General features: G+C 49.6%; 1 protein-coding gene across 9 annotated transcripts in view; it reads left to right on the top strand.

Moving 5' to 3' along the window:
• LOC129392951 (embryonic stem cell-related gene protein-like) overlaps positions 1 to 22,496 on the top strand; it is a 44,407-nt gene that overhangs the window by 6,321 nt on the left and 15,590 nt on the right. For 2 of the 9 annotated variants that reach the window (XR_008625478.1, XR_008625480.1), the window contains exon 2: positions 3,238 to 3,355. Coding sequence is in view for 2 of the 9 variants with exons in the window: in XM_055112858.1 (XP_054968833.1) it covers positions 3,238 to 3,355; positions 9,100 to 9,140 (159 nt within the window). In the remaining 7 variants the exon portion in view is untranslated. Of the gene's footprint in view, positions 1 to 3,237; positions 3,356 to 7,376; positions 9,074 to 9,099; positions 9,626 to 13,831; positions 14,115 to 14,892; positions 15,655 to 22,496 lie in introns of those variants that run through there. The other 7 variants (XR_004671737.2, XR_004671735.2, XR_004671736.2 and 4 more) reach the window with 7 other exon arrangements.

Here is a 22,496-nt window from a genome sequence, read left to right as displayed (position 1 = left end):
AATGACCAGGCTCCATCTGTACCAGGCAGAAGGGTCTCAGTGTAAAAAAAAAAAAAAAAAATTAATTGATGACACTTAATAGAGCACAGTAAGGAAGACTTTCTTTGGTAGAGGAACTACAGCAATGGGGTTTTGCAGTGGGGGAGAGAGATTGGGCTTAGCTCTGAATACATCGTGGGAAAGTAAGAGTTTACGGCCAGGGAGCAGGGTGGGGTCAGTGGATAGAAAATGACTAAGAGGAACTATCAGGAGTGAGAGGATTCTGGCTAAACCCACCTAAAAGATTTTTGCTGAAGGCAGACCAGGGCGATCAGACCTCACCTAGGGGAGGGCAGAGGGTGCAGAAGCTGAGCAGATATCAAGGGTGTTCAGATATCAAGGGTGGGGTAGGGTGGGGGTTCTTGCTAAAACTGGGCTTTACAAAAAAATGCACAGATGGACCTAGGAGAAGGTCCAGGAGCCTGGTGAAGGTTTGATCAAGCAAATAATCTTTGTCATTAGATACAAATTAGACAGGTCAAGAGGTGGGAGAGGGCGATGCCTGGAGAAGGTTATGTTGAGCCTGGGGAGTGGTAGGGGTCTCTGTAGGTAGGCTCTGCCTGGTGTTTGTCTGTGGTTACCTTCCCTGCAAAGAGTCCCTGAGCCCAAGAAGATGGGCCAGGAGGTGAAGCCGTCAGGGCCATTTATCCTGAAGGGACCACCAAGGAAGGGCAGATGGGAACTAGTGACAAACCTCTGAAGGGTCCCTGAAGCCAGAGCCCCAAAGCCCTTGTGAGGGAGAGGGTTGCTCTGCTGGTGTGTGTGTGTGTGTGCGCGTGTGCACGTGTGTGAAGTTGGAGGTTGTCTGACTCTCAGGAGTGTAAATCGACCCCTGTTGAGTGTGGTTCTCTGGGCTGTTGTCCCTGACGTCACCGACAGTGCCATCTGCAGTAAATCTCCCTCCACCTCAGCTGGCTCCTGCCCCATATGACCATTTGGGTCATGTCTCCCAACCCCATAGGGGCCCCTGCCAGACCAGCTGTCAGGCAAGGCAATTAACTCGTTTTACCAGACAACGACTCATGAGAAAATATCTCTGATTTGTGGGAACATGATAGATCTGGGAGCTGGCAAATGGCCACAGGGCAGGGACCGCCACCTGAACACAGAGTGCCAGCTCCCTCCCATCTCTGGTTTTGCTCAGCAGCAATTCCCACCTAGAGGCTCAGGCTGAGCTCTAGCTGCTCTCCCCAGCCTCCACCAGGATGACCCCAGCACCATGGGCCCTGACAGAAAGACCTGGAGCCAGGTCTTCGCAGGTGGGACTCAGGAACTGAGATCAGAATGAAGCAGAGGCCCTGCCCGTTACTTGCCTCCTGAGATCGTGTTGACATTGTCCTGCACTTGCACTCCACAGCGAGTTGGCCCTTCGTGAGATCGTGGTGTGTGTAGAATCTTCAGAGATTATGAACTGCCTTGTTCAACCATAATTTACAGGCTGGGGAAATAATATTTGAATTATATGTGGCTTCTTCACTCATTAATTCAGTCAACATTTGCTAGCACCTGCTCTGGGCTAAGCCTTGTGGTAGGTCCTGGGGACTCAAAGAGGTATAAGACATGGTATATAAGACTCCCCTGGAGGGAGGGGTTCACAGACAACTGGAGGAGAGAAAGTTGTAAACAAGCAACCCACGATGTAAGGCAGGAAGTGCCATTATAGAGAAAGGGGCCTGAGGAGGTGGCAGAAAAGAGGCGGGAGGGCGTGACTACCTGGGACTCTGAGCAGACTCAGCAGGGAGGCAACACCTGGGTTCTTGATGTTGAGCAGCAGGGCCCTTCTCAGTGGAGGGAACAGTCTGTGCAAAGGCCAGAGATTGTGAGGGGGAGAAGGAGTCTTAGGAAGACATCACAGTAGGTGACAGAAAGAGGAGTGTCAACAGTGGGCCTGTGACCCATTAGGAAAAGCCTACAAGTTTGGACTTTTTCACATAGACAATGGAGAGCCAATAGAGGATTTAACTGGGGAGCTGCTCACTTGGCAAATATAACATGGGAACAGGGCTCATCTGCTAGAGAAGAGTTCCAGTGGGGAGGTCATGTGGTCAGTGCCTGGAGACGCAGTGAGATTTAGGTGGAGAAACCTTTATGATGAGGCTGCAGACCAACTGTGCTGCCCACCTTGCTAATCAACTCTGCAGGCCAGTAAGAAAGTGTATGTCCGGGTGCAGTGGCTCACGTCTGTAATCCCAGCACTTTGGAAGGCCGAGGCGGGCAGATTACGAGGTCAAGAGATCGAGACCATCCTGGCCAACATGGTGAAACCCTGTCTCTACTAAAAATACAAAAATTAGCCAGGTGTGGTGGCGTGCACCTGTAATGCCAGGAGAATCTCTTGAACCTGGGAGACGGAGGTTGCAGTGAGCTGAGATCATGCCACTGCACTGCAGCCTGGTGACAGAGTGAGACTCCACCTCAAAAAAAAAAAAAAATAGATAAAGAAAGTACGGACGGCTCAACAAACTTCAGTCCCTACAGCTGGTTGGAAGAGCAGTGCCGAAAGTACATCTTGTCCCATTAAGGGTGGCACATAATCATTAACAGTAGATCATGCTCCAGCCAATATATAAACGTGGACATAAACTCATGGAAGTTTAGAGCAGAAAGGTTCTTATACCATCTTTTCATTAAGTTTTATTTTTCCATTGAGTTCTGAGACTAATAATCCTCCTCCTTTCCCCCTTTTCTAATGATCAAGGACCTTCTTTTATTTTAAAGATGGGAAAATTGAGATCCTGAAAATGTACACGAATTGCCCTGGGTCCCACTTGTGGCCAACAGCAGCGTTAGAACTCCCGAAGGCACACGTGGGGCTGTGACTCTCTGATTATGAAAGGACACCACTGCAAAGTACCTATAAGAGGGGATAGACTGATACAATTGCTTAGGAAACTTATGGAGGAAAACACACACACTCTCTTCTTCTTCTTGAATTATGTTGATCCCCAGACCAGAGGTTATTGATTTGCCAGCAATGTTTTCCCAGTTTCTGCAAGATTGGCCTTCATATCCTGGGAAGAGATAACAGGACAGTGAGAGGAGTGGAGAAAACACCTCCCTTCTTTCATTGCTGCCTGTTCCATTCAGGGAGCCCCTGTGACTCCAAAAGTGGCCTTTCTCCTCTGAGCATCTTAACAGAGGTTTCAGTAGAGGGTACTATACTAAATAATGCAGCCCTCCTTCTTTCTTCCATGCCAGAGAAGTTTACAAAACAGGGAGGAAGACTTCTACACCTCACAGCCAGGATTCCCTGCTCTGACTCTCGGCTGCTGCCTCAGGGTGAATCTGTTGCTAGGTCATCGTGGCATCTCTGCAGGTATGTATTTTACATGTAACTCACTAGGAAGGATGAATTCAAAATTTTCTCTTTCACTGCTATCTAGAGCTGCTATATTTAGCAATAAAAACCCAGGAGTTCTAGTTAAATTTGAACTTAAGATAAACAATGAATGCTTTGCTAGTATGAGTATGTCCTAAATATTGTATCATTTGATGTTTATCTGAAACTTAAATTTAACTGGACATGCTGGTATTTAATGTGACAACTATACTCCTACCATAAGGAAAATGGCCCGTATGCATTTTCTCTGCCCAGAGGGCAATTGCTTACACTTGTTTTTGCTACGATGCTCTGCTTGGAACTTGTTAAAATAATTGGTCAAAATATGCATGTGCCTCGGGAATTCAAATGCCTGCATTTCTAGAATAGTGTGAGAAATGGAATCCAAATAACAACACTTCTGATGATGAGTCACCAGCAGTGTATATGTGCCTGCTGCCAGTTCCTTCTTTGACTGGACTGAAAGGTCAGATAAGTGAAAAACAATAGCCAGCCACCGACTTCTACCGGAGCCCAGGCCATTAAGCACCTTTGATTTTCAATGGGCTGTTTTGGTGTTGGTAACCATTATGGTTAATGTGTAATTAGACCATGGAAAACACCTGCTTGAAGCCAGGGCTTGTCCCTGCTCTTTAAACCATATCTTTACTGATTGAACTATTAATAATTTGCTCATACCCGAGAGAAGGGTCGTCCCTTCCCAACCTCAGTCATTTAGAACTAATGTAACCCTTTAAAAGTTACAGAATAAAATTCACACACAGTGAAGGAAAGAAATCGTCTATGGACATGACCCAAGAGCATGGCAAAAGAGTTTCTGGCATGCCCCAAACGCTAATCGAGGTGGCCTGGGTAATGTCCTGGTGGAGGAAAGAAGTTGTAACTAAGGCTGACACATCTTCGGTAGAATTGCATGGTCTCTGGAGAATAGGAGAGTTTGCCAGTGGGGATGGTCAGCTTGGAGTCTTGAGATAGGAAACTTACAGAACAAGAATTCGGTAGTGTTTTTCCAGGGCCTTCCAAGGGAGAGAGGCTGGAATCTGCCAGAAATGTTTTAGGACATTGGAAAGGTTGTCACTGATGGAGAAAGGGTAGTTCATGAGACCTCAGCACAGGTCTGGGTGACAGGCCCTCTACCCGCCACCAACCTCCTTTTCCTTACTCTTTATTTCAGCTCAAGAAGTGATGTTCTTTTTATAATATGGCTTCCCTTTTCAATTTGTTTTTGGGGTTACCAGCACTGACTGTGTTGCATAACCTACCTTCCTTCCTTCTCTCTCTCCTTTCTTCCTTCGTTCCTTTTCCCCTTCCCTCCTTCCTTCCTTTTTCTTTTATTCTTCTTCCTTCCCCCACTTCTTGTTCTTTTTCCTCTTCTTGTTGCTGTTCTTGTCCTTCTTGTGATCTAATTCTTAGAATACATTTGTCAAGTGGAGTTAATTGTGGTTTGTATAAGAGCCTCTTGTGACTTGGGTTGTATGAGCTGGTTCTCTCTAAGGCTGGATAACTCTCAGAGCACTGGCAAAATCAAGTTCCTGGGCTTGGCATGCTGGAGGGCAGGTCCTGGAACACAGCAGCCACACCTAGGCCTTCTGCCTGGCCTGGCAACAGCTCTGCACTCTCTTGAACTTAGTCAAGAGAACATATGATATGCAGTTTTGTGTTTTATAACCAATCCTGTTTCGTTCCACTTTATGTGAACTTATCGAATTACACAAATCATAAACAAGCAAACAAATACATCAGTGAATACTAGGCATCCACTGGTGGATCATACCCAGTTAAATATACCCAGTGTCCCTATGGCTGATGAATCCGGGACCCCAGCACCACAGATTTGGCACTTCAGTTTGCCTACTGGACATTCCGTTCTCTCAGCCATCTGAAAAATGAGCCCCCAGAGCCTTTACATTAAATAGCTATTCACTGCCAGGCTTTTCTTGGCAAGATGCCAATTGGCCAAACTTCCTGTGTGGCTGTGGAAAAGGGGAGTAGCTGTTTTGCAGTTGCAAGTGCATATAGAGCAGGTATACCTTTGTAATCACCTTATACATCGTATATGATCTGTGAGGAAGCTGTGCACAAAGGCGGGGGTTCTTACCACAGGGAAGACTGGCTGGCACATCCAATGCCATCACCGCACCGTTCTGGAGATTGTGTTTGCCGTGTGGATGCCGAACCAAAAGGAATGTCTGGGGCGATATCTCCAGTTTCCCTCCTTTTGGTTGTATTTTTAGGTCTTATTGCCCAGGAGGCTGACTTTAATAATGTAAGAAGGAGGCGATGAATTTAAGGCTTATTCATCCATTCATGAAATAAATATTAACCAAGTACCTGCTATGTGCCCAGCACTATGACCCCTTTTAGCCTAACAGGAGCAAATATGAGAAACAAACATCTTGTTTAGCTGGTTCAGGGGTGACCAACATGTGGTTTGGTAGCCTGGACTGATATCTTGTTGGGTATATTAGAACTGCACATCACCATGAGGTCCTGAAGTTGGGAGTGGAGCCGATGCTAGGACAAAGCTGGGAGGGCAGGACAGGAGAGATGTCCAGACCTAGGCAAGGATCCAGGATGCTCCCCAACATCCAAATCCAAGGCCTCATGCAGAGTACTTGACTCTTATTCTCTACATCACATGGTTTGAGCCAGGAAAATAGCTGGCAAGGTAAGTGGTTAAAATACTGGGTATGGTGTCAGGAGCTAGAAAAGCTGTAAGAATGAGAGGGGAAGTGTCAGATAAAACTGCCAGGATGACACAAGAGAAACATCTCTCCATCCATCCATCCATCCATCCATCCATCCATCCATCCATCCATCATTCCATCTACCCACTCATCCATCCACCTATCCACCTGCCTGTCCATCCATCCATCCATCCATCCATCCATCCATCCATCCATCCACCCACCCATCTTTCCATCCACCCACCCATTCATCCATCCATCCACTCATCCATGCATCCACCCATCCATCCATTCATCCATCCACCAATCCATCCATCCATCCATCCATCCATCCATCCATCCACTCATGCATCCATCCATCCATCCATCCATCCATCCATCCATCCATCCATTCACCCACCCGTCCATCCATCCATCCACCCACCCACCCACTCACCCATCCACCTATCCATCCACCCATCCATCCATCCATCCACCCATCCATCCATCCACCCATCCACCCACCCATCCACCCACCCATTCCTCCATGTATCCATCCATCCATCCATCCATCCATCCATCCATCCATCCATCCGTCCACTCATGCATCCATCCATCCATCCATCCATCCATCCACCCATCCACCCATCCACCCATCCACCCATCCATCCATCCATCCATCCATCCATCCATCCACCCACCCACCCACCCACCCACCCACTCACCCATCCACCTATCCATCCACCCACCCATCCATCCACCCACCCATTCCTCCATGCATGCATGCATCCATCCATCCATCCATCCATCCATCCATCCATCCATCCATCCACCCACCCATCCACCCACCCATCCATCCATCCAGCCAGCCAGCAAATACTTATCAGTATCCATTCTGTGAAATACAAAGATAAATAAAAACATACTGGTTACCCTTAAGGAGCTTAAAGCATAGTAGGGAAGAAAGGCAATTAATAATGATTATAAATACTAGTTGAGCCTTGCTATGTTCAATGTATTTTTTGTTCCATTTCCCCAAATCCTTATTCCCATGGGGTGGCACAAAGAGGGCCAGGTGTCATCTGTACCTGCTGTGGGTTGCGTTATAGGAGAGGAGCCCTAAGCCTAGGGAACCCAAATATTTCATAATGGAGAGTAAGCCTACCTGCTCTTTACATTGAAGGGAGACACTATATCTTCTGAGGCTATTTGCTTTGCAAACATTCTTGAAAAGATTGTAACCAAAGCAGTGTCTCTGCTCAGAAGATGTGCAGAAACACAAAAGACTCTTGGAAAAATGCTTCCCAACAATGAGAAGTTTTACTTTTTAGGATGACAGTGTTTTGGAAACAGTGAGAAACAGATACTGAGAGAAGTCCCTAGCCTGGGTACCCAGAGAGCCTTTTACCTTCCTCTGGTAGGACTCAATCCTGATGTTGATTACCCTAGACCAGGCCAGTGAAACAGGTAAGTCCAGAAGAGGGAACAGGGGTGGCAGCATTGGATACTCTCTCTCCTACTGGTGAATCAAATGCTTTACTTTATGAAAAACATGGATTCATCCTATTAGCATGTTGGAGCAAGTATCTAAATAGAAAAATAGTCCACCCTGGGGAGGCATGTGGGGTAGAGCAGGGTATGTTGTCTACATTTCAATGTGATGATCTCAGGGAAGCAAGGACATTAAAATCTGTTGAGGATCTATAATGTACCATGTGGTGCAATCATTTCTACAACCTTCATTTCATTTAATCTCATAGGAACTTTTTTTTGTTGTGGCAAAATACACATAACATAAAATTTACCATTGAAATCATATTAAAGTGTACAATTCGGTGGCATTAAGTCCATTCATGAGGTTGTGCAACCACCACCATGATCTTGTGTGAGAACATTTTCATCACCCCAAACCAGAAACCCTGTACCCATGAAGCAGGTACTCCACATTCCTCCTGCTGCAGCCCTGGAAACCATTCATCTGTTTCTGTCTCTGTGGCATTGCCTGTTCTGAATAGTCACCATCATCTTTGATAGAGATCCTGTTATTCCCAGTTTACAGATGAGGAAGCTGCAGCTCGGAGGAGCTCACCTCCTGTCCAAGGTTGCAGAGGTGGCAGGGGGTGGATGTGATGGGTCTGTATGAGCTCCCTAGGTGGACGAGGAAGGTCAGTCAGTCTTGTTGCCCTCACATCACCCTCAGGAGCACACCCACTGTTACTGTGTTCAGGGAAGAGGAGAGGGAGTAGGACTCCTGCCCACCGGGCATGAATCAGAGGGAGGCAGGAAGGAGAAGGGCTCCAGGTGGAGAGAGGGTCCAGGCTGTGGGTAGCAGAGGCTGGTCAGCAGCAGGGCCAGTCCCCACGGTGGTGAGAGGCTCTCTCTTGCTAGAGTGGTGCCTGGGGCAGGGCAGCACTGCTGCAGCGGGAGCTTCTAGTGCAGAGGGCTTTGGCCCACATGCCCCCATTTAACAGCTTTGTTTACTTGGGTGGGTCCCCCAAGCAGACGCTCTGGGAAGGCAGCCAGTTCAGGTTTCTTTTTCTTCAGGGAAACCAGACCTGTCTTTGGCTGAAAGTCTCTCTGGTGTGCTGCCAACACCTCCAGGCTGTCTGGGGGGCTGAGTGCCTGAGTGACAGTTCATGAATGGCCTCAGGTCAGAGACATCTGCCAACGAGTGAGCTGAGGGAGCCTTTTGTTCATTTCCTGGGAACCTGCGGGAAGTTGGGGCAGGGCGCTGCCCACCCAGTGCAGGCTGGGCCCTCAACATTCCCTCCTCCATGAGCCTCACAGGGTCACTTTCTGGGCCTTTACTCAAGCCGCTGGAACTCAGGGAGCCCCTTTACTTGCTTGGGGGTGCATGGTAGGTGTTTGGGGGTGTTCCTTCACAGATTCTTAAAACTCAAGAGGCTCACAGTCTCTCCTCTGTGGAATGTGGGCCTCCTCCTACCCTCAATCTACCTGGGAAGCAGAGTAGGGAGGAAAATGTGGGCCCGTCCCGGGTGTCCTAACTCATCCTCTGTAGAGGGACCCTCCTCCTTGAGTATCTCTCTCACCCAGGGTGTGGCATCCCTTGGTCCCGAGGGTCCTCAGAGGGTTAAAGCGTTGAACAAAAAGAGCCCTTCCAGATGGGCTGTGCCGTAGCAGCTGTCGTGAAGGGCCCCGCCAGCCCCCGTGGGCCTCTGGACACAATCATGACTGTATCTGGCTGTGCCTGACTCCAATCAGATGAGCTTCGACGTGAGGCATGTGGCTTCCTTCCGGCAATGAACTGTCTGGGGTGAATGTGACCCCCACAGATGTCTGTCTGCCTGCCTCCCTCTCACCTGGCATCTCTGGAAGGAATTTCTAATAGCAGCCTGACCCCATGGGTGAGTGTGCTCCTGGGGGTCAGGACGGTGATCTTACAGAACCTAATGAGGGGCAGGTGGGCACGGGAAACAGCTGGATGCCTGCAAAGATGATCCTGGGATGAGTACCCTATTCTCACTTGGCATAGCAGGCACAGAGGCAGAGCAGCCCTGGTTCACCCAACCCTGCCACAGGCAGCCATGTAAAGTTGAATAAATAAATCCCTTTGCCTCAATGAGCCCCTTCTCATCTGTAAAAGGGGATAATATGTTGCTGAGTTGCCGTGGGTCTTAAATGAGAGAATGCACGTGAAATACCTGGAAAATACGTAACAAATATAAGTAGTTATTCCAGAATAACTAATAATAATACTGAATAATATTGACCCTTCCATCCGACACCAGCTTATTCTGAAAGAATAAACAGGTTTACTCAGGGTGCAGTATCTGTGGGGGAGTCCTGAGCCTGTCCCAGCCTTTCCTGGGCCATTTCTCTGATATGTCCCCTGGTCTGGCCTCTGTTTGACTCAGCAGGGGACGCTGAGCTCTGTGTTTCTGACTCCCAGACCTCTCTCTGGGAAGAAGCCCCTCAAGCGTACAGCTCTATCACTAAAGGCTGCAAGCTGCGTTTCCGATTTCTGAGCGAGCACAGCTGGCATCTGCTCTCCTTCTTGAGCCTGTTGGACTCCTCACCCTCTCTACTTAGCTACTTTTGCTTACAATGCTTGAGCATGGACATCTAATCCTTACTGTCCTGTGGCTCAGGAGGCAGAGTAGTAGCATGGTGCTACTAGTGTGCTTTGGACCTAGATGGATGGTTTGGGTTCAAGTGCTGGCTCCATCATCAGCTCACTCCACTGGTGACATGGGGCAAGTGTCTTCACCTCTCTGCCTTAATTTCACCCTTTCTGAGTTGTGGACATGATCATCTTTCCTATCTACTTCAGGGCTATGGGGAAGATGAGATGAGCTATAGACACACAGGACTCAGAACAGAGCAGGGAAGAGGGGAAGAGATTCATGGCTTTTAATTGTTAGCAAGACCTTAAATCCTATGGGTCTGCCTAGAAACCATCTGGGCTCTGGGCAAAGCCTGGGCGAGGGGGTAGACAGCTGTTCTAGTTCCTAGATATGAGAGCTAGAGCTAGGGTGACGGTAGGAGGGAGGAAGAAAATGAACATTTCTCGATGCCTGTTGGGTGTCAGCCTCCTAGGTGTTTGCCCTGTGTTTATTCCCTTCCCTTGGTGAGAACCCTCAAAGGATGGGGCAAAGGATGTGTTTTGACTCTATGGCCAAGGAGGAAGCTGGATAAGGGAGCTGAGACACCTTGCCCAGTCTCAGTTAGCACATCATGAGTCAGGGTTCAATACCAGGTGTGTCTAAAAAGCCCATTCTTCCCTCATTACCGTTCACCTCTCCCTATTGGCTGAAACTGTCAGTTCTGAAACAGAAGGGGGACTGTTATTCCAGACCTATTCACTGTCTCCTTGTTTGGACATATTTTAAGAGCCGCCCTAAGCGATTATGTGACAACTTATAAAAACTAAATACAAGTTCCTCATCGCAAACGTTCCAAACTGCCCTGGCAGCTTTCAGGTCAACTTATTAACCTGCTGAGGGTGGTTCTGCCAGCAATGTGTCCCTCTGATGACCTGGGGACTTGATTGCACATGTCTGTCATTTATGGCCACAACAAAGTTAGAAAGACTCGTGGCTGGCTCTATGACATTTGTCATTTAACATTAACTTGAGCTTTCATTAAAAAGTGTTCCTTTCACCAGAAAAAAAAATGAAGACTGCTCTCCTTCACATTAAAAGCCATCTCAAACCTTCTTATGTTTTCTGGGACTTAGACATCTTCAAAAACAATGAATACTGCCATTTTCATGAATAGCAGTTCCCCAGGCTTGGGTAGACAAAAGCCTCCAGTAACTGAGGCTGTAGAAATGGAAGCTTGGAAGACAGGGAGCTGGCCCAGGTGGTAAGTGGGAGATACTTCGGCTATGGAAATCCCAGAAGACGTGCAGCATGGGGCAGTCCAGGAAGGCAGCCCAAGTCAGCTCATCCCCGAGACATGAAGAGAGGAGTTAGGTGGCTGACACCGCAGTTATCGAGAGCAAGCTGCTCCTGTGAGTGGGGAATGAAATCTGGGGAGCAGAGGGATTCAGAGGAAGGTGGAGACTCAGACCCCTCCCTGGGGAGCTCTCTGGAGTAGGGCTGATGTCAGAGAATGGCACTGGAAAGAAAGCCTCTGTGTTTGGTTCCACCGGGTCAGGGGCGCTTCTTCTGGAGGAAGGCAGAGGAAGGCGAAAGCAACCTCTTATTGAAATGTGGAAACCTCCCCACGTGTTCATCAATTACCAGGCCAAAGTAGGTGGAAATAGCTCCCCTCACCTTCCCTCTGCAAACCGTCATTCCCTCCCTTCCTTCCTGGTCTGTGGACTGTCATCTCCAGACAAAAGAAAACGCAGCTAAGCGCGGCCCCTTCACACACCCAGGACACAACAGAGTGGGTGGCAAAAAAAGATGTGGCTGGGGGAGGGAGGTAGGAGAGGCAGCTGGCTGCTTCTGAGGCCACAGACAGAGGCCAGTGCTCCGTCCTTATCCTAGAATGCTGCAGCTGGGAAGGACCCCAGGGCCTAGTTGCACTCATCTGCCGGGGAACCAAGATCCAGAGTAGGAGATGTGAGCATACAGCCTAACGTAGGCTGAGCTGCACAATTTGTTCATTCAGCAGCGGAGCCAGTGTCTCTTGGAGCAAAGGTGGGAGCTAACCCTCGAGCAAATTTTCTTGGATCTTCTGCAGATATTTGCTTCTGAGGGAGGCAATTTTGGTGGCCTGGCTGAAATTGGCTTACAGTGCAAGAGAAATACCTCCTTTGGCTAAAACTATTTTTCTTTTCTTTCTTTTTTCATTTTTTTTTTTTTTTGAGACAGACTCTCGCTCTGTCTCCCAGTCTGGAGTGCAATGGCACAATCTTGGCTCACTGCAACCTCCACCTCCAGGTACAAGTAATTCTCATGTGAAACACTCCTGAGTAGCTGGTATTATAGGTGCCTGCCAGCACATCCAGCTAATTTTTGTATTTTTAGTAGAGACGGGGTTTCACCATGTTGGCCAGGCTGGTCTTGAACTCCTGGCCTCAAGGGATCCGCCGGCCTTGGCCTCCCAAAGTGCTGAGATTACAGGCATGAGCCACCGTGCCCGGCCTGAAACTACTTTCCTTTAGGTATATAAGGAAACACCAACTAAACCTCTACCAACAGACAAATCCATGAGTGGATGTGGTCGGTGGTGACTGTCCCAGCTCTTCCACTTAGGCTGTGCTCCCCGTGTGTTCTGAGCAGGTTACATTGCGTCCTGACAACAGCTCAGTGCCGCAGGCATTGCTATCACTCCCCGTGCCAGTCAGGGCCCTTCAAGAGCAGATGCCAAGATGGGGTTAGATGTCCCCGAGATGTATCGGGCAGGAAGTCCATGAAGGTAAAAGCGGAGGGTCGGTGTGGGTCTGGCATCTGTAGAAGGAAAGACTGGGTAGAAAGAGCCACAGACAGCACTGCGGGGAACTACCCTCCATGAAGCAAGTTGCTTGTTGGAGGACTCGGTGTCCAGCAGGAGTGGCCTGAAACTAAAGCCCCCTGGTGGCCAGTCCCTTTCTGGGCACAGCCTGGGAGATTTGGTGGCCAGGCCCCTGCAGCAGCCATCCCAGCTCCCCTCCCTGGGGTGGAGTGGGGTGACCATAGGAACATCGTCACCCCTACTCTGAACCCTTACTCAAGATGTGGTCAGGCAGGTTCTCTTGAAGGAGGTCCGAATAGCATTTCTGTGGCTTACAGATTAGGAAACTGAGGCAGAGAGGTCCAAGTGTTTTGGTGGCTGCTGTTGTGAGGAGGCATACGTGAGCCTTTGAAAGATTCTGAGATCATGGAACAAAAGGTTTTTGTCTCTTAGATCCAGATTTCAAATAATTCACAGTCTTTTCATCGTTGATGTGGCCTGGTTAATGTCACTACTCATTCTGATTGTCAACTTTCATTCCTGAAAGGCTGCTGGGTGACAGCAGGAATGCCTCTGCACTGTTGGCCCTGTGGGCATTGGATAAGCCTGGGTGCTGGGGCAGGCGCCAGGCCAGGCCCTGGGTGGCCTCTGTAGTGAAATGCAGCCCTGGTTACCTCCAGCCTCCATCTCTCCTGGGGAGATTAACATTATTGAATCTCGACAACATCCTAGAACACCCTAGACAGGAGGTCTTTTTTTTTTTTTTTTTTTTTTTGAGACGGTCTCACTCTGTCATCCAGGCTAGAATGCAGTGGCAAAATCATGGCTCACTGCAGCCTTGAACCCCCGGGCTCAAGCAATCCTCCAGCCTCAGCCTCCCAGGTAGCTGGATCAGCAGATGCGCACCACCGTGATCAGCTAATTTTCTTCATTTTTTTTGTAGAGTTGAGGTCTCACTAAGTTGCCCAGGCTGGTCTAGAACTCCTGGACTCGAGCAATCCCCCCGCCTTGGCCTCCCAAAGTGCTGGGCTTACAGACATGAGCCACCGTGTCCAGCTGACAGGAGGTCTTAACATCCCTGTTTTTCGGACGAGGAAACTGAGGCGTGGAGAGGTGGAGACTTGCTCAAGATCATAGAGCGAATAAAGGGCAGAGCTGGAGTCTAAAGTCAGTCTGACCGACCATGAAACTCACATGTCATCCTGACACCATTCCAATCCTGTGAGGTAAGGATTATCATCCCTGTTTCATAGATGAGGAGACAGGGGCTCAGAGAGGGGGACTCATGTTCTTGAGGTCACACAGCATGTCCATCGCAGCAGTGGGGCTGGAGCCCAGCTTCTCAGACTCCAAGGGCCCCAGGAAAACCTTTCATCCTGTTTCAGCCAAGCAACTGCACTCTGAGGAAGGCACAGGCCCTGGGATGACGGGAACCTTTTGTTCTCTGGTCCCTGATTCCTGACCCCAGTCCCCACCTCCAGCTCTGTGGAGCTGGCAGACGGAGGAACGAGGAGGGACATCCTGCCTTTCCTGCCCCTTTGTCCCATGGTCTGGGGCCCTGACTCTGCAATACCAGGGTGATCACTGAATCAAAAATTAGGAGGCTGGTCCACGTCTTTGTGTCACTCTCTTGACCTTGGGTCACTGATTTGTAAAGTGCGGAGGTGAGGATGCGGCGAGGGGAAGGCTTTGGCACCAGCTTGGGGTTGTACAACCACATGGGGCAATGCGAGTATTATTATCTTTGTGTTGTCTTCCTCCTGCCCCATGGCCTGGCCTCAGTGCATCTGCTTGTCTGCAGCCCCAACCAGCGTGGAAAGCCACCTGGCAGGCCGCTCCGGACCCGCAGTGGGCTCCCCACCCCCCATGCCCTCCCATCCCCTCCGGTGGCTGGTCTGGCCTGATGGACCACATTTCTCACAGCTCTCTTGCTCTCCAGCCCTCCCCTCACCGAGCACTCTGCCCCCACCCTGCTTAGGGGAGAGTCTGTGACCCCCAGAGCAGGCTTCTGTGCTTCATCCCCCAGGGGAAGATTCCAGAGCAGACAACTCAGCTGCCTTTGTGGCTGAAACCGAGAGTAAATGAAGGAATATTTATGAAGTCTCTGCAACTTGCCAGGTGCTTTCACTATGCAACCCTCCCTGCAGCAGTCCCGAGAATGTGATCCTGAGTTTACTTCTGATGAAAGCAAGGCTCAGAGGGGCCACCTGCCTAAGGGCGTGCAGCTGGAATGCGGGGAGCCAGGACTCAAGCTCTGGTCTGTCTCATTCACTTGGAAGCCAGGCCCTTTTCCTCCCTCCCGCTTTGCGTGCAGGAGCTCCGTGGTGGGGCAGCTGCCCCGAGGGAAGGTCCTTCTGACCGCCAGTGTCTGTGGCTGGCTGTCCAGGAAGCAGAGCCAAGACTGGCAGCTTGGGCTCCGAGGACTGCCTCTTTCTCCTGGCTGCCAGGGAGTTTCCAATCATCAGAAGAAACAGGCTCTGGGAACAGCTCTGCCACCTGTCCCAGCCCTGCCCCAGCCTCTGAGCAACTGGAGCCCAGATGCCCTGGCCCACCCTAAGCTATCCCTAAGCACAGGTGGGCCTGAAAGAGGCTCCCTGCTGGGCGTGGGCGAGGGTCTTGGCCTTCTAGGCGGGACCCTGCCTGCCAGGGGACAGCCTCTTAGGTGGGTGGGAAAGAGCTCTGTACTTGGGGTCACAAATGTGGCTTCTGGCCCTGCTCCACCGAGGGCCAGTGCGTGATTTTAAATAGGTCTCTTCGCCTCTCTGAGCCTTAGTTTCTTGGTCTATAAAATGGGACCCTAACCTCTCCTCACTGCGGTGTGGGAGGGAAAATGAGTCAAGGCAAGAAAGTGCTGGAAACTGAAAGCCCTGGGCAGGACCTGCTCCATAATTTGCCAAGTTCAGGGCAAAAATGAAAAGGTGGGGCCGGGCGCCCTGGCTCACACCTGTAATCCCAGCACTTTGGGAGACTGAGGCAGGCAGATCACTTGAGGTCAGGAATTTGAGATCAGCTTGGCCAACATGGGGAAACCCTGTCTGTACAAAAAATACAAAAAATTAGCCAGGCGTGCTGGTGCGCCTGTAGTCCCAGCTTTGCAAGAGGCTGAGGTGGGAGGATGGCTTGAGCCTGGGAGGTGGAGGCTGCAATGATCGCGCCACTGTACTCCAGCCTGGGCGACAGAGCGAGACCCGTTCAAAAATACATAACAGCATAGCATAACATATAAAATAAAATGTAAATAAAAAATAAAAATGAAAAAGTGGGTCCCCTTGGTCACAAATTGTGAATTTCAAGGCCGCGGTGGCGGAGCGTTAAACCAAGCTCAGGGTCGCACGCCCTGAAGCTGGCGCTGGGCTGGAGTCCGGAACTGTGGAGGGTCCCCGCGGAGCCGCCGCTTTGGCTCCCTGGCCCGGACCTGACATCCACGCGACGGATCCAGGCGCATTCGGCGAGGCGCCGGCTCCATCTAGCGGCGTGATGGCGAACAGCACCTGCCGCTTACACGCTGGTGGGCCTGGGGGCGCCTTAGACTCACACCCGCGGCTCGGTTTTCATCCCTCTCCATCGGTTACCACGTTCTCTCCATGGTCCTCCAGGGTCTCTCACTTGCTCCTGCCCTGTCATGAGTACTTTGGTCTACTCATTCGCCCACTTCCCCTGTTTTCTCGGGTGGTCCAGGAGGGCGGTGCGGTTCCTTGAAGTTCCCACGGTCCCTCGCAAGCTGTTCTCTTGCGGTCTCTGGAGGCACCCTGCCTGCAGCCCCTTTCCAGCCTGCAGCGCCATCTCACGCACCACCCCCTCGGAGCTCTTCTGTGGCTCTCTGCCACCTGCCGGGCAGGCCCATTTCCTTCGTCCGGCATCCCACCCTGCCCATCCCATCCCTCCCGCCTGTCCCACCCTGCGGCGTCCCATTTCCGCGCCAACCCAGCTATCAGCCTTCAGCGTCCCTGCCAGCCTCTGCCCCATGCACACCACTCCCCTGAGCGAGACTTCCCTTCTCCTGCCCGCGTTTCCCCCGGCCCACCTCTGACAGGAAGCCTTCCAGGATTACCAGAACCCCCAGGGTTGTCCTCCCTTTGTGTGAACAGCAGGGGGGAGGTGTCGGAGACAAAACGCCTCTGTTGGAGTGGGAGGTAGCCAGAGTAGGGGCGCGTGTAGAATGGGCTTTGGGATTGGACCAGCTGACCTGAAACCTGTCTCCATCACTTCTGAGTCGGTTTCCTTGTGGATAAAGTGGGACATCAAATGAAATAGGATTTTTTTTCTTGGTGAGAATTAAATTAGATAATTTATATTAGGCATTCAGAGTGGTGTCTGGCTCATTATGAGCACCGAATAAACGTTGCTATGGTCATTATCATTATCATTATTAAGTTCTGAACCCATTAATTACTGGTAGTGCGACCTCGGGCTGGTGGTTTTACCTTATTGAGCTCTCCCTGTCTGGAAAAAGGGGAGTTTATTTCTATTTGTATATCAGAGGGTGGTTGTGTTAGTAAATTAGGTGCTGTTCTTAGGTGCTGACAGTAGAAGTTGCTCCAGAAATGCTGTCCCTCTCTCCACCCTGCTCTGACCACCCATCAGAGTGCCCTCGCACATTTCCTTCTCGGTTATCTAGAATTATCTAATTTTGGTACAGATTTTTTTTTGAGACAGAGTCTCACTCTGTTACCCAGCCTGGGATGCAGTGGTGAGATCATGGCTCACGACAGCCTTGAACTCCTGGGCTCAAGCGATCCTTCTGCCTCAGCCTCCTGAGTAGCTAGGACTACAGGTGTGCTCCACCACACCCCTAATTTTCTTCATTTTTTTGTCTCACTATGTTGCATAGGCTGGTCTAGAACTCCTGGGCTCAAGTGATCCTCTCATTGTGGCCTCCCAAAATGCTGGGATTATAGGCCGTGCCCAGCCTGATACAATTGTTAAACTTCTGTGTTTCCTCAACTAAACATTAACACCCTGAAGGACATATTTTGGTTTTAATGGGTATGTTAGTCAAGGTTCTCCAGGTAAACAGAACTTAACAGGATATGTGTGTGTGTGTGTGTGTGTGTGTGTGTGTGTGTAGAGAGACAGATAGACACATCCCCAGACTGATTTATTTATTTTATTTATTTATTTTTATTTTTTTGAGACGGAGCCTCGCTCTGTCACCCAGGCTGGAGTGCAGTGGTGCGATCTCGGCTCACTGCAAGCTCCGCCTCCCGGGTTCACACCATTCTCCTGCCTCAGCCTCCCGAGTAGCTGGGACTACAGGCGCCCGCCACCACGCCCAGATTTTTTTTTTGCATTTTTAGTAGAGACAGGGTTTCACCGTGTTAGCCAGGATGGTGTCCATCTCCTGACTTCGTGATCCGCCCTCCTTGGCCTCCCAAAGTGCTGGGATTACAGGCGTGAGCCACTGTGCCCGGCCAGACTGATTTATTTTAAGGAATGGGTTTATGTGATTGTGGGGACTGGCAAGTCTAAAATCAAGACCCAGGGAGGAGTTGATGTTGCCGTCCCAAATCGCGTGGCGGTCTGGAGGCAATGTTCTCTCTTCCTTGGGGAACTTCTGTTCTCTCAGTTGAGGCCTTCAACTGATTGGATGAGGCCCACCCACATTATGGAGGATAGCTTGCTGTACTCAAAGTCTACTGATTTAAATGTTAGTCTCAGCTGAAAAATACCTCCACAGCAATGCCAAACAGACTGATGTTTGACCAAAAGCTGGTTACCATGGCCTTGCCAAGTTAACACATAAAATTCGCTATTACGGTGGGCTAGCATTTACTACATAAGGACTTTATCCCCTTTATTCATTCCTCCTCTGCCCCCCTTTCACCTCCCTGCTTCCTTCTTTCCTCCTTTTACTTTCTTTCTTGACCACAGCAAGTTTAGTGTTCTCTCTTGCTCTTCCGCTTAGAATCCACATTTGTCTGTCTTTCCCCGGCTCTCCCCCAGCACTTGCCTAGTCTGTGTCATTGTGAACAGTGAGGGGCTTTGACCCTCAGGTTGAGCAGGGAGCTGGTTGGGGTGGACTGCATACTCTTCGTTCTCAAACCCCTGCCTTAAAATCCTTGTCCCCCTTTAGGCGTTCTCATGGACACCAGCTGAATATAGTTCACACTGGAGGGAAGAGTGACACAGGATTGCAGACCTATGTTTCTCGCCTGCGCTAGTCTGGATAAGGGGTCCTGACTGGGCTTTGGGATGAGGGCAGCAGGGGTAGACTGGAGTTGGCAGGCTTCCTGCTGGGAGTAGAGAGTGATGAGATGTAGCTGGAGAAGCATGGCGGGGAATAAAGTGGCCAGAAGAAACACTAGAGGGTTAGACGATGGGGCTTATTAATGGAAAGTGTCAGGTTGCAAGTTACAGAAAGTTCAACTAGAATTGCCTTTAAAAAGTGAATTTCGGCCTGGAGTGGTGGCTCACGCCTGTAATCCTAACACTCTGGGAGGCCGAGGCAGTCAGATCACCTGAGGTCAGGAGTTCGAGGCCAGCCTGGCCAACATGGCGAAATCCTGTCTGTACTAAAAATACAAAAATTAGCCGGGTGTGGTGGCATGCACCTGTAATCCTAGCTACTTGGGGGGCTGAGGCAGGATAATTGCTTGAACCTGGGAGGCGGAGGTTGCAGTGAGCCAAGATCGCACCACTGCACTCCAGCCTGGGCAACAGAACGAGACGCTGTCTCAAAAAAAAAAAAAAATAAATAAAGTGAATTTCTTGATATTTATGGATACGTGCAATGAGCACTAGAAGTAAATGTAACTTCATATGAAGCTTGATCTGCAGTTCAATGACATCAGCAACCCATTCTTTCATCCCTCTGCCTTGAATCACTGTGGTCTCTTTACCTACATTTCTAGCTTGGCTTCCCTGCAGATTACAAAATGGTGGCCTATAGGTCCCAGGGCTCTGTGTTTCTCATTCATGTCAGGCAGGACAATGAGCAACTTTCATTGTTCTCAGTAAAAGCCCTAACATTCCATGCCATTTGCGTGAGTTTAGGTTTTAAGCCTATTCCTAAAATTTCACTGTGGCCAGAGGCATGGGAGTTAATGATTGGCTTAGCCTTGGTCCCTATGTTTTATTCTAGAACTGGGACCTGTAGCATATCATAGGTCTTCAGAATCCTACCCGGTGGGGCAGGCTGCCTCTCGGGCTCCCCCCAGTCTTCAAGTTCTGAGCTTTGTTGGTCCCCAGTAAGGCAATGGAGCAGACTGCAGGGCTAGCTGAAGTCTGCCAGTTAGGTTGAGCCTTATTTTGATGTGGAAGGACACGCTTATTTCAGCTCCTCTAAGAAACCCATATGGCCATCTTTGCACAAGTCCTTGGCATGATTCCTTTTACAGGAGGAGTAATTTGGCTCAGATTTGTGGGTTTGTTTTCATTGCTTTTTACTAATAGTTTTCATAGCATCTGCTTCCTAACACCTTCTGGTGTTTGTATATCATCAGAGCTAGTTTTAGGAATAGGTGGAGAATGGTCTTTATGCTCTGTAAGAAATAAAGCTGGGCATGGATTTTGGAGCTTGGCAGACTTTTAAGCCCACTTCCTGCTGTGTATGTAAGTCCTTCTATGACTCTGGGCATCATTTTTTCATCTGAAAAATAGGTACCTAGGATACCTGCCCCGCAGGGTTGTCATGAGACTCAAGAAAGATGTTGTCCATGGAGAACCCCCTGATCCAAATCATGTCAAGCTCAGTGGTCTGCTCTTCAGAGAAGCCTTACTCTCCACCCGCAGCCACCCTGTATACTCTTTATCATGTCACACATTTATGCATGCTATTTCATCTAAAATAATTTCATTTGTTATCAGTTTCCTCCTGCTAGAATATGAAGTTTATGAAAGCAGGACACATGTCTGTCTTATTCATCATAAGTTACTGTTGTGAGCAACTGGGGCTCAGTCCTACCAGGGAAGTCTAGGAGATGATATAGAAGAGACCTCAGAGTTCTTCCTGCTGAGAGGAGAAGGATCTGGGATATTTGTCCACCAACTCCCATCGGTCATTGGCCAAGGGCTTCTTCTAGGAGGTGTTGATGACCTGATCCTTTGACCTGATATGTCCATGGCAGAATGGCCCTGTGTCTTAGTCCATTTGTGTAGCTATAAGGAATACCCAAGGCTGGGTAATTTATAAAGAAAAAAAGCCTAATTTGGCTCATGTTTCTGGTGGCTGGAAAGTTTGATTGGGCATCTGCATTTGGTGAGGGCTTCAGGCTGCTTCCACTTATAGTGGAAGGTGAAGGGGAGCTGGGTGTGCGCAGATCACACGGTGAGAGAGGAAGTGAGGAGTGGGGCGGAGGGGTGGTGGTGATGCCAGGCTCTTTAACAACCACTCTTGAAGGAATTAACAGAGTAAGAACTCACTCAGCCCCAAGAGAGGGCCTTCATCTAGTCCTGAGGGACCTGCCCCCATGACCCAAACACCTTATCTTAGGCCCCCTTTCAACATTGGACATAAATGTCAACATGAGGCTTAGAGATTCAAATACCCAAAACATAGCGGGCTGTCATGGACACACTCTGTGATGGTTAGAGTCACAGACAAAAACTCTCGGGTGATTGCACTTGGCAGCAGTTGAGTCTACCTGCAGGGTGATGGTGAGTACCAAGGGGATTGGGCAAAGTGTCCATAGCACCTGCTGCACAGTTGAGTCCCCATCAGCAGGCGTGATGGTGAGAATTTGTTGGATGGTTCAAGAGGAGCAGGATCCCTCCAAGAAGACAAGTGGGAGATGAGGCCAATACGCTCTCATTGCTGCAACGTGTCCTTTCCCTGCTGTTCATTAGGACAACCATCTCCCTTTCTGTTGTTTATCCATCTGAGGACTACTTTTAAAACTTCCATCCACAATGAATTCTCTCTGAATATCTAAGCTGCTGATTTTCCTCTCAGTTTTAAGTGCCCAGGGCTGATGCTGGTGTCTTACTTGTGGTCTGGCTAACACAGGGAGAGGGGTACCAGTACTTCCTCTGCTCTAGAGCAGGGGTTTGCAGCCGTAGGTGTGCATTGGAATCACCTGGTGAGCCTTTACAGCATACTGGTCCTCAGGGCCTCACCTCCAGATATTCTGATGCAATTCATTTGGGATAAGGCCCAGGCATTTGGCACTTCAAAAACATTCCCCTCCTCTGCTCCCCAGGTGATTCTGACATGCAGCCAGCGGGGAAGGAAGGCAGCCACTGACCTAGACTTTTTTTTTTTTTTTTTTTTTTTGAGACAGAGTTTTGCTCTTGTTGCCCAGGCTGGAGTGCAATGGTGTGATCTTGGGTCACCGCAACCTCCACCTCCCGGGTTCAAGCGAGTCTCCTGCCTCAGCCTCCCGAGTAGCTGGGATTACAGGCACTCACCACCACGCCTGGCTAATTTTTGTATTTTTTAGTAGAGATGGGGTTTCTCCACATTGGTCAGGCTGGTCTCGGACTCCCGACTTCAGGTGATCCGCCAGCCTCGGCCTCCCAAAAATTTGGAATTACAGGCATGAGCCACCGTGCCCGGCCTGACCTAGACTTTATATAGGCAGCTGACACAGGCACCTGAAAAGGTCAGAGGTATGTCCAGCTTCAGAAGCAGCTTGATCTAGCAGATCAATGATATTATCAAAGGCTCGTTT

The sequence above is a fragment of the Pan paniscus genome, chromosome 4 (assembly GCF_029289425.2).
Source record: "Pan paniscus chromosome 4, NHGRI_mPanPan1-v2.0_pri, whole genome shotgun sequence".
NCBI classification, from domain to species: Eukaryota; Metazoa; Chordata; class Mammalia; order Primates; family Hominidae; genus Pan; species Pan paniscus.
Note: the sequence above shows the minus strand (reverse complement) of the source record. Positions and strands in the feature narration are given on the sequence as shown.